We start from the raw sequence: 12,131 nt of genomic DNA, 5'->3' as shown, positions 1-12,131 counted from the left end.
CAAAAAATTGAGAAAAATAAAAAACTCAATTTCCAAAAATTTGAATTCAAAAAACTGAAACCAAATACATTGATAGATTCTCACTCTCGTTTAGATGTTAGGAATAGAAGATTTGGAATGAAAAATGTGTTATTAATGATCCTTTTAGCGAACATCACTTTATTCTTCCCATGAATTCATCCATTTTAACTCCTTTAATTATAAAAATATGTTACTTTCAATTCTTACAGACGCATTCTAAATTATTTTGAAAATAATTATATTTATATAATTTTTATAGTTGAGAGATTAATGTGTTTGGAGTCATAGATGAAGAAGATAAAATTATATTTGCTAATGGTTGAGAAAATCTTAGGTCTCGTTTGGGAACAGGCTATTTTAGTAATTTTTAGATTTTTTACAAAAAAATGTACAAAAAAATAAAGAGAATGATGTAACAATTTATAATGACTTTTTGACTAAAATGTATAGTTAAAAAACAAGACCTTAGTGTAATTAATTCTTGAAAAATTTATTTTTAAGAAGAATTTTGTTAACAATTTTTTTATGGCATTTGTTAAAAAATGAAAATAATTATAGATTTTTAAAAAATATGTGTAATAAAAGACCAATGACTTAATGTGATGGATGAGGTACATCTTTAGTTGTGACTAATCTTGGCCTTCAAATCTTGTCATTGTCTCGTAGAACTTTCCTTTCTTTATTTCACTCCCTATGAAGAAACAAAAAATACATTTAGCAATAATATAATTTTACATGAATTTTATTTAAGCATTTAAAATAGTTCTACATTACATTTTGTACTTCAGAGACTATTAGATCTGTTTGCTCATGATTTAGTCTTTATTAAAATAAAATAAAAAAGGTTCAAATTTAAAATTTGAATTTGAAATAGTTTGAGGGATTCGTGAAGGTTATCACGGTTCCAGTTTCAATGATTCAAACTGTTCATTTTATAAAATTCTCCATATTTATCATCCATAAAAAAATAAAAATAAAAATAGATTGATTCGTAAGAGATCAACACTGACGAGTGATGGCAGTAGGATTGTGACAGTGGCTATACTTTGTTCATCCATGATGGAATAGAATGGTGAGCGGTGATGGTGATGCTAGTAGTAAGAGATCATCCATGGTGTGGTAGTGTAGTAGGATTGGGGTTGTGGTGGTGATAAACGGTGTTAATAGGATGGTGATGGTCGTAATTGTGACATCAGTGGTAGTGGTGGTAGATAGGTTGATATTGGTAATAGATAGGTGGTAATAGCGGTAGTGATGGCAACAATGTTAGTACCTTGTTAGTAAGATAGTTGTGGGCAATGGTAGTGATACGATGGTTATGGCAGAAATAGTAAGATAATGGAGGTGGTTGGTGGTGATAGTAGTAGAGTAATTATTGTAGCAGTGGTGGTTGGAGATAGTAGTAAGCGAGAGTGGTTGGATAGTGGAAAGAGGTGTGGTGGTGAAAATAGATAATGGTAACAGTTAGGACTGGGCATAGGATTTTCTGATTTGCGAAAACTACCCAACCCGAACCGCCCGTACTTATTTGGGCGGTTTCACAGAAGCGTTAGGGTCAGATACAGATTAGAATTTTCCTATTTTACGAGTTGCGGACGGGTCGTGAGTTTTACCTGCACCCGCACTCCTATATATTTATACATTTTTTTATAAAATCTAAACCGTCAGATTTTTTTGTAAGTTTTTTAGTAGGAAAAGATAAAGTTGGTGGCAGGTTTTTTTTATCTCAGAATCCTTCTCAATATTTGAATTATCTGTTGTCTTTGGACAAAGCTTCAAGGTTTGTTTCACAAATTATTTTCTTTGTTTTCTAAACCACAAAACAGAGATATAAAACCTTTATTTTTTTTTTCTTTTTGTTCTGAAGAAAATTCTTAGAAAGAATACTGAGATTTTCTAGGAAGATTGAAGATTAAATAAATGATATAATTTTCATTTTCTATGTAGTTTACGAGTTTGCAAATATTTTTATTTTATTTTATTTAATGGGTTTGACAACAATTTATTTTAGTTCTCAACTAGTTATTATTATTGCATTTTGGTTTTTGGATGAATGTAAATGTTAATGAACAATTACTTTTAGGTAAGTTTAGAATTTTGAATGATTTTACTATAATTGTGTTGTTGGGTACTAGATAGTGAATAAATTTTTAAAGGAAAAGGTTTAATCAGTAAACTGATCGCAACCGCCTGCTCATTCGAGAACTCTATCCGCACAAATCGCAACCTGCACTACGGACAGTTATCAATTCAGTTTTTCCAAACTGCAGACATGTAAGTAGGTCCAAACCGTAAGTTGAACCGTAAAAAATCAATCCCCGAGCACCCCTAATAATAGAGAAAAGTTAGGGATCATAAAATATTTTTCATGAAAATGATCATAAAAGATTTATGATCATTAGATTACCTTGATTAGTGTGTGGTGGTTTATTCTAAGTGTAATTCAAGGGTCACAAAACTTTCTTGATTATTTTCATGAAAGATTTTTCATGATACCTAGCATTGCTGCTAATAATAATAGTCAAGAGATAACAAACATAGATTAGGATAATTTCATGACAGAATTGAATGTCCCAAATAGTAAAAGTGTTCACATTTTTTTGTTGAAAATTATAATGGTTATTCCAACAAAAACTATAACAAATAAAGGAAAAGAAATGCAAAGTTAAAATAGATATTTTATTTTAGCCCATTGTATCAAACATGCGCTCAATGATTACAATATGGATAAAATTTTGTTAATATTGCAAATCAACTATGCATCCTTGCAAACTTTATTCATTCATATCATTATAATCATACGAAGTATTACAATTTTTGAAGTTTTACGACATTTTTTTATATATTTAGGCCTAGTTTGGGAAGACTAAATAAGTGCACTTTTTGACTTTTTATGAAATATGGGTTGGGTTTGGGTTGGGTTTGAAGTGATGTGTTAGAGAGGTGATGTGACTTAAATAAGATGATGTGACTTAAATAGGATAGTGACTTTTTGACTTTTTGTCTTTTTGTCTCATGCCAAACTTGGCCTTAAAATCTCTCATCAAGTAATTATTATATTCTTTTATTTTAAACAACTATAAATAGAAAAGTTATAAAACAAAAAACAAATAAGACAATAGATAATTTATCAAATTTTAACTATTCCAAACTTTTATCAATTATAACAATTGTTTTAAATGACACACCTAGTGTAGTGTGTGTTCTTACTTTTAATAACAATGTATACATAAACAAACATCCTGATTTTTGTTAAAGAAGTAAAAGGAGGGGGAAAAAACGCCATTTTAACCATCTCAAAATATGCAAAATGAATCTCACACGCACACAAGCAATACAGCGATCTCTCATCATCAACTAATGCCATATTTTTTTTGATAATTCGATATCCGATCTGAAGAATCGACTAATCTGGGAGCATGAACAATTATATATATATGATCAACCACGGAGCGAATTACGAACACCAAGCAGCTTCACATCATCGATAACCGGACCACAAAGCGAACCAGAATTATCGTTCTTCATAGTATAAAACGAGCTCAAAAACCTAACCCGGGTCCGCGGCGACACAGCCGTGAACTGGAGCTCAGCCCGTTTGAACCCGCCTTTCCCCTTTGACTCGTAGGGAATATTAGCCGTGACGTTGCCAGAAAATGACTCGACCACCATCGACCCCTCGCAGGAATTGCTGGCGTCTCCGACAGCGAAGGTAAGGGAATAGAGCTTTCCTGGCTCGGTCCTGACGACCTGAGCAATGGCGCTTTCTCTGCCGGCGATGAGCTCGATGGCTCGGCGGCCGACGGGGACGGAGAAGTGGTCGGAGTCGATGTATTTGACGGCTTTGAGGGACTCGATTATCCAGCCGGGGAGTGGGGAGTGATCGTCCTCGATGTTGGGAGGGATCAGGACTCCCGATGATGCGTTGGGGAACACGTATGGACCTTCTTCGAAGTTCCCATTCTTCAGCATGTTCACTGCAATTAATAGACGCAGAAATAAACATCGAGGTTTTGCAGCTTGATTGAAATAGGAGGCTCAACTTGCTTTGCCAACATGTTCATCTCATTATACATAATTCAATTACAAAATTCAGGGATTGTTTGTAAATGATCTAAATAATTTACTTTTTTTTCATATTTTTTTATAAAAAATTAAAAAATACACTAAGGCCTCGTTTGGGAACAGGCTAATTTAATAATTTTTTGACTATTTAGTTAAAATATGAGTAAAAAAAGCTAGTATGTTTAGGATGATTTTTTGACTTTTTACGAAAAGATATACAAAAAGTAGAAAAAAAAGAGAATTTTTAATTTTTTAATATGAATTATTAATTTTTTAACTAATTTAATAAATTTTTTTAACTTTTTAACTAAAAAAAAAATTTCAAAACGAGGCCTCAATAAACAATCGCCAAATAACCCCAAAATACAATTTTCTTACATAAATGTGGGCTCCTGGTAGGTAAGGCTCACCAAAACATGTGAAAAGACAGTGAGATCCCGAACGAGACAATGTATAGTTTCCGGTAAGATTGTTTTGAATATAATTTATAAGTTTACTAAAAAAATATGTCCAAAAAAAAATAAAGAAATGAGGTGATCCAAATAAGTTAATAATTTTTTTTTTTTGTATTCAAAAGAGGCCTAAAAAAATTTTCAATTGTATTTGGACAAGTTAGAGATGATCATTTTAATCAGATCGGTAGAGGCTGCTTGTATCCACTAGAATGGGATGAATTTTACTCATCCCGACACTTATGTGGGGCGGAGGTAGATTATACTTTGGTCCTCCGCAACGGGGTGGAATAGAGGCGGGTATTGCCTCCCTTAATTCAAATCGGACCCAATGTAATTGATAATATATAAATAAATAATATATATGTATATATAATATAATTAGATATAAGAAAATAAAATTAAAAGTTTGTGATTCTGTTTAAATATAAATAAATAATAATTCTAAAAATCTCACTACTTATATATATGAAAACAAAGAAAATTATTTAATATGTATTCAAGTATCCACACGGACAGAGATGGAGTTGAAAAATTTTACTCATAACAGGGGTAGAGTTTGTCTGCAAGAGCGGAGAATAGCAAATTCGTCCCAAACCCCCCCGTTGGCCATCCTTTAGGACAGGTACCCAAGAGCAATTTCAATACTAATAAGTATTTTGTCTAACAAAAATACAGGTTGCGTTTGGTAGAGTTTTGTAACTATAATTTGAGAATATGAGTTGTATTTTGAGTTTGTGAGATTTGAAATTATGATTTGAGTATGAGAAAATTTGTTTGGTGAAAGAATTTTAAAAATAGTTTTGAATTGAGTGGAGAATTTTTGACGTGATATTTGATATTTAATACAAAAACTTACAACTCATAACCAAACATACAACTCAAAATTATTTTAAAGCACATAAAAAATTTTGAAAAAATCAGAAAATATTTTTTTCGAATATATAAAAATTAACATATCAATTAAAAAAAAATCACTGTTCCGGTCAACCGGCCGGACGACCGGTTAGGCCAAATTTTGAAAAAAAAAATTGAAAATCGCGCTCTGTTTGACAGAGTTTTCTGCAGAGTTGTGAAAAATTAATTCCACAACTCTATCCAAACACCATATGCTAACTCAATCGTAGAAAACAATTTTCAGAATCGTTCCAAACAGAGCCACAGTATTTTTGTTTATTTTTTCTAATTTAATATGGTGGTTGTTTATTTTTTTTCTAATTGCTTGTTTCGTGGATACTTTAACAATCTCCACTCCTAAAACTAGTTGCCTAGCCTTTATAGGCTCTCTAAATTGGTTAGAAACAAATCAAAAAGTTTAGGACTTAAATTTTGAATTTTAAATTTGTGTCAAAAATGATAATGTGTGGTGGCGTTTAAAAGTTTAAATTATAGAGTTATATGTATAATGAATTTAAATCATATATTAATATTTTTTAATAATTTTTGGATAAATGTGAATGAATAGATAATATTTGGTTTTAACATGTTTTACTATGGACAAAATTAAAGATTTTTTTATATGTAAAATTACAATTGTAGTACATGCATACACAAATATTAAATAAAAAGTTATTCGCATAAGTAATTACAAATATGTTATCTAACATCTGTGCATTTTATGTTTATTTTTCTTTGTGCACTTAATTTTATTTTTTATTTTTTTGGGTTAAAATTACTATTCTATATCTTTTTATCAATGAATTAAAAATCTTAGAAGTTGGATTGGATGTATTGAGAGAGAGAGAGAGAGAGAGAGAAATGACCTCCAGTTGTTTGAGGGGTAGACAAAGCCTTCAAAGCAACAGAATCAACAAGAGGACCACAAGCCGAGTCCACCTTATCCAACTCAGGATTATGAATAATAATCTCCAACTCACTCGCCTCCGCCAAGAACCCCCACGAATACGAGTCCCACCCATCGCTACTATACATCGTCTGTATCGGCAACATCCCCCAATCCTTCGCCTCCGTACTTGGCCACACTGACACGTTCAACTTCTCCTCTTGTCCGCACGTTCTTCCCGCACTCAATGTTAGAGAATAGAACATTCCGTTCGCGACTCTCACTTTCTGTTTTATCGATGCGTCGTTGCCGAGTCTCACTGCGAAGTTTCCTTCGGGGACGACGAGTAACATATCGCCTTGTTTTGTTCCTGATTTGATGTATTCGACGAATCCTGAGGATTCCCAGTTTGGGATGGCGTTTCGGTCCATCACTTCTGTGCCGTTTAGTTGGGAGGGTTTTGGGCCTTCCTCGAAGTTTCCGTTGGGCAGTAGTCCTGGAATTCAAAAGCGTTATCAAACAATATGTTATTTTAATAATTTTTAAATTTTTTATATAAAGATTTATAAAAAAATTTAAAAAAATAATGTAATAATTTATAATATTTTTTTAACTTTTTGATTAAAATATATAATTGACAAATTAGACTTTAAAGTTAGAATTAGCTTATTTTGGTCATATTATTTTTGTATTTTTTTTTTACACTTTAAAAAAAAAAAGTTGACTTTTTTCTATTTTAAGCTTAAAATGCACTCTCATTTTCATCTGTAAATAGAAAAATAATAGGTTCGTTTGGTTTGTATTTCTGAAAAATTTTTGAAAAATTTTCTCTACAAATAAATTTTTAAAAGTAATCAAACCAAACAAATTTTTCCAAAAAAATTTCTCAAAACTTGTAAACCAAACAAGTTTTCTAAATAAATCTCTCTCTCACACATACATCAAATCAATCACTTTTTTTCAAAACTCTCTTTCAAAATAATTTTCCAAAACATCTTTTGAAAAAAACCAAACCAAACAACTTTTCGTACTTTTTATCTCTAAAACACATCTCTCAAACACAAACCAAACATATTATCATTTATTTTATACTAAGGCCAAGTTTGGCAAATCCAGAATAAGTCAAAAAGTTAGTCAAAAAGTTAAAAAGTTAACACTATTCACCAAAAGTCAATAATTACAGCTGCACAACTCTCAATTCTAATTTTCCCTTAAAAACTAATTTTTATAATTTTTTATTACACATTTTTCCATAAAAAGTCAAAAAGTTAACCCAAACATCTATATTTTCCTCCTCAATTTTTTAGTTCAAAAAGACAAAAAGTACACTTATTTAGGACACCCTAAACAATTCCTAAATGTAACACAAAATTTGCATTCAACACTAATTAGGGTTATGGTTGCCCTGTCTCAATTGCGAGAATAGATCTAGGAGTTTATTAAATCCTGAATTTGATAAGTTTTCTATCCTAATTTTTTTTTTGGGCACATCGGAATAAAATTTTCTATCCTAATTTGAATGGTTCCAAAGTTTGCCCTGGAAGCACTGAATAATTTCTCTTAAAATAATGTGGTAATAATAAATATTTTTAAAATTAATATTGGTGGATGAATCAGTATGAATGGACTAAAAAAAAATTCAAGAACTACACGTCATTCTTGACAAGAATTTTATAAAAAAAAGTTATGATTGTGTAATGTTTAATCTAAAAAAAATGGGAAAGACTATATGTATGCATTTCTCAAATGGTATGTACCATATGCACCTTATAATTATAAAAAAAAATGATTTAACTCTATACTTTTTGAGTCATAATTAAAATAAAATAAAATAAATCATAACTAATCTCAAAAAATCATAATCAAATATTTTAAAATAATATTATAGAAGAAAATGACGTAAGTAAAAATTTATATAATAGATGGTTGTGTATAATAGAATTCTAAAATAAATATAAATATGTTAGAAGTCTTGTGCCACCTTTCATCACATGGTCTGTGCTCTGTCCATTATCAACCTAGATGAGTTATTTTGGCGTTTTAAAATTATGGTAGACTATGTATTTTTTTTATGATTTGATTTCTTTTAAATTTAAATTTAATTATTATATTCGAATTCATGGGCTTATCACAGATTTAGTTTGATAATTCCAATTATTGAATTTTGTATAATTCTTTATGTATATCATTTATAAAAAAATAAAAAATAAAAAAATCAGTTGATATGACAATTTTAATATTTTCATTATATCACTTTTGTCTTTGAAAAAATATATGATAAATATATTTTTAAAAATAAATTATTTATCTTTTGAAAAGAATCACAATAAAATAAAAATAATATAATTATCAAATTGACTTAATTTTTTTATAAATAATATATATATATATATATATATAAAATTACAAAATAAATTATTTAAATTATCAAAATTTTCAATATATATATTTTATGTGTAGTTTGTGCCACAAATTTTTATTTGAAGCATCATGTGGACACTGTTGATGACCACGCAGTTGACCTGACAGAGATCGATGCTTTTGAGTTTATTATTAATGAACAATTGCTATTATGCGGTGGTAATGGACCTCCTTTTAAGAGATATTGCGAAGTTGATCTACTTCGAGAAATAGATTAAAAAATTAATTTTTTAATTTTTTTTAAAATAAAAAAATAAATAATGAGATTTTAAAAAATTAAAAAATTAACTTTTAATGATCTTGTCTAATGCCCAATATTGCCCTATGCTGATCAACTGGCAACCATGCGCCCACAACTGAGATTCTAATCATAAAATTTTAACAATAATCTTTATACTTAGGACAATTTTAAGAAGTGGATTAAAATCTCTTACAAAAAAAAACTAAAAAAAATAATAAAAAGTTAAAAAAGTTAGGCTCCGTTTGGTAGAGTTTTGTAATTATGATTTGAGAATATGAGTTGTATTTTGAGTTTGTGTGTTTTAGAATTATGATTTGAGTGTAGAAAATTTGTTTGGTTATGATTTTTGAATAAAGTGTTGAATTGAGTGTGGAATTGAGTGTGGAATTGAGTTTTGAAAGTTTGATTTGACATGTGAAGTAAGAAAATTTGTTTGGTTATGAGTTTTGAAAAGAATTTTCAAAACTTAATTCAAATTGTTATAACCCATAACAAAACACATTACTTTCACATTATTGAAAATTTTGATCAACACTCATAACCAAACTCTTTTTAAAATTCAATTAAAAAAATTTATTATTAACAAAAAATAACATTAATCAATTTTTTAATTGAAAATACTACAAAGGAAATATTTTTTTTAAAAATAAATATTCAAAAAATTTAAATCATAAATATTTAAATAATTTAAATAATCTAAAAAATTTAATAAGTAAAAAATTAAAATAAATATTCAAAAATTTTAAATCGTAAAAATTTAAATAATTTAAATATTTAAAAAATTAAAATAATTTAAAATTTTAATATTTTAAATTTAAAAACAACTCTATACTCAAATCGTAACCAAACACATAAAATAAAACTCAATTACAAAATTATTTTTAAAACTTATAACCAAACACATAACTCGAAACTCCATACTACCTTCACAACTCTACACTCAAATCGTAACCAAATATATAACAAAAAAATTAAAATATTTAAAAATATTTTTATAAAATAGAGTTTGAATTTATTTTTATAAAATATTTTAAAATTAAAAAAATTAAAATCGTAATATTTAAAAATATTCAAAAAATTTAAAAAATTAAAAAATTAAAAAATTCGTAACATATTTAAATATTAAAATATTTAAAATCTTAACAAAATTAAAATATTTTTAAAATATTGATTTGAATGGAGTTTTGAAAAGAGTTTTGAATTATGTGTTTGGTTATGAGTTTTGAAAAGTAATGATTATGTTTTGAATTGAGTTTTGAGAAATGAGTGTAGAATTATGATTTGAAAACCCTAAACAAACACCACACTCAAAAGTGAGTGTGGAACTAGATTTTGAAAACTCCACCAAACGGAGGCTTAATTTTTAACCATCATCTCAAAATACCTTATTATCATATTTTTATATTTTATTACACTAATCAATTTAACTGTTAATGTGGTCGTTTGACAACCTTAGTAAAAAGCTGCGTTTGCAGCTTAGGAAAAAAAAAGGCACGTTAGGTTTTTTTAGCAACAAATCATTTGGCACGGTAAAAAAAAAGCTACATGAAAGATTACAATTATACCCTTTATATTATTTAGGGTTATGCATAGGTGAACATGTAAATTTTTTAAATTGGGTGGAATAGTTTGGTCATTTTATTGTAATGTGATATCATAAATAAATATTAACCAAAAAAGCCAAAAATAGCTTTTTACCATCTTTCCAAATCACTTTCTAAAAAAGTCAAAAAATTTGATAAAAAGTCAAAAATTAATTTTTTACCATTTTTTCAAAACACCCCAATATAATAGTAGCATAATTAGTCCAAAATGAACATATTGTACTGATAGTTAGATTCACACATCAAATATAAGATAAATAGATAGAAATAGATAGTTATTATCGTATCATATCTTAAAAAATAGAAGTGGATATTATCGTATCATATCTTAAAAAGTCTATGTTCATTTGCCTTAAAAGTTAGGAAAATTTACAGCAGAGAAGGAACACTGAAATTTGTTTATAGATTCATAAATTTTATAATTTTAGTTTTTAACATTTGTAAAGTATACCATTAATTTGAAAATATTTTTTCAAATATCAACTAAATTGAAATTATTCCTAAAAGTTAATCATGCATGTTCATATAATGTGATGATTGTGAGTGAATTAAGACAATAACAAAGGATTTTTAACATAAAAGATCTATAGACCCTATAAGCTAGCAACATAAATAATGTATTTTAAACACCAAGAGTTTTCTTGGTTAGAGATAAATTGCCGAAATTTTGTTTTGTTTAATTAGTTTCCTAGAAACGAAAACAAAAAATGAAAACAATAACATATATGGAAATGACACATTTCTATGAATCATTCTGCATATGTAATTTTTTTTTTTTTTTAATGTGTACTTAACATTATTGATCCTTTGGAAAATGAAATATAGTCAAAGAATATCTAGTTAGCATAATCAAGCTTTAAGATTATCTGTGTCTCATTATTTTGTGTGCATATGTATAGAGAAATTTTCCACTATGCAATGCACGGTAATGTAAGTTTATCACAAAAATAAGTAAATTGAATACAAATTCAAATAATTTTTAAATTTTTACGAAGCATTGCGTCCTAAAGCATTGCATATGGAAGCATTTCTCATATGTATAGATATAGTTACCAAATCAAGAAAACTTCACTAGCAAAGCAAAGGGCCAAATGCAGATGAGACATGGCTCATAATTACGGTGTAAAGAAAGCAGATCATAGAGAGAGCTCAGATAGCTTACCGTCTGTGATGGACAAGGCACCATGGTATGTGGCACAAAGTAACACTAACACCACCTTCATCCTCAACATATTGTATGAGAGACAGAGAGAGAGAGGGGGGGGGGGGGGGTGTTGGCAATGAAATCGGAGTCCTGTGCTAGTGCATTATATGTATTTAGGTTTCTGATAAAACCCCAAGATTTTTCGAAATTCACGTATATACCACTCAAATTTTCTAAAGGATCAGATTCCATTTGAAGGGTTTTTTGTATGACTTATTTTTTTATTTTTTATTTATTATAAAAAAAATGGACCAGTAACATGACAGAAATAAACTAACAAGTAAGTTATTTGGGGTGTCCCAAAAGAGTTGATTAGGATCGTTAGGTTGTGTCTAGTTAA

The 12,131-nt window shown here is 28.6% G+C and overlaps 1 protein-coding gene across 1 annotated transcript; it reads right to left on the bottom strand.

Moving 5' to 3' along the window:
• Positions 1-3,147: 3,147 nt before the first annotated feature.
• Positions 3,148-11,863, bottom strand: LOC114291885 (BIIDXI-like protein At5g11420). Its single transcript, XM_028235764.2, has 3 exons — positions 11,750-11,863; positions 6,302-6,817; positions 3,148-3,998 (listed from the first exon to the last, which is right to left on the bottom strand). Exons 1-3 carry the CDS (start codon positions 11,817-11,819, stop codon positions 3,463-3,465), a joined length of 1,122 nt encoding a protein of 373 aa, XP_028091565.2. The 5' UTR covers positions 11,820-11,863; the 3' UTR covers positions 3,148-3,462.
• Between the last annotated feature and the right edge of the window lie 268 nt (positions 11,864-12,131).

This window comes from Camellia sinensis, chromosome 15 (genome assembly GCF_055761805.1).
Source record: "Camellia sinensis isolate YWXY chromosome 15, ASM5576180v1, whole genome shotgun sequence".
In the NCBI taxonomy this organism is placed as follows: domain Eukaryota; kingdom Viridiplantae; phylum Streptophyta; class Magnoliopsida; order Ericales; family Theaceae; genus Camellia; species Camellia sinensis.
This window is presented reverse-complemented; position numbering and strand designations above follow the sequence as displayed.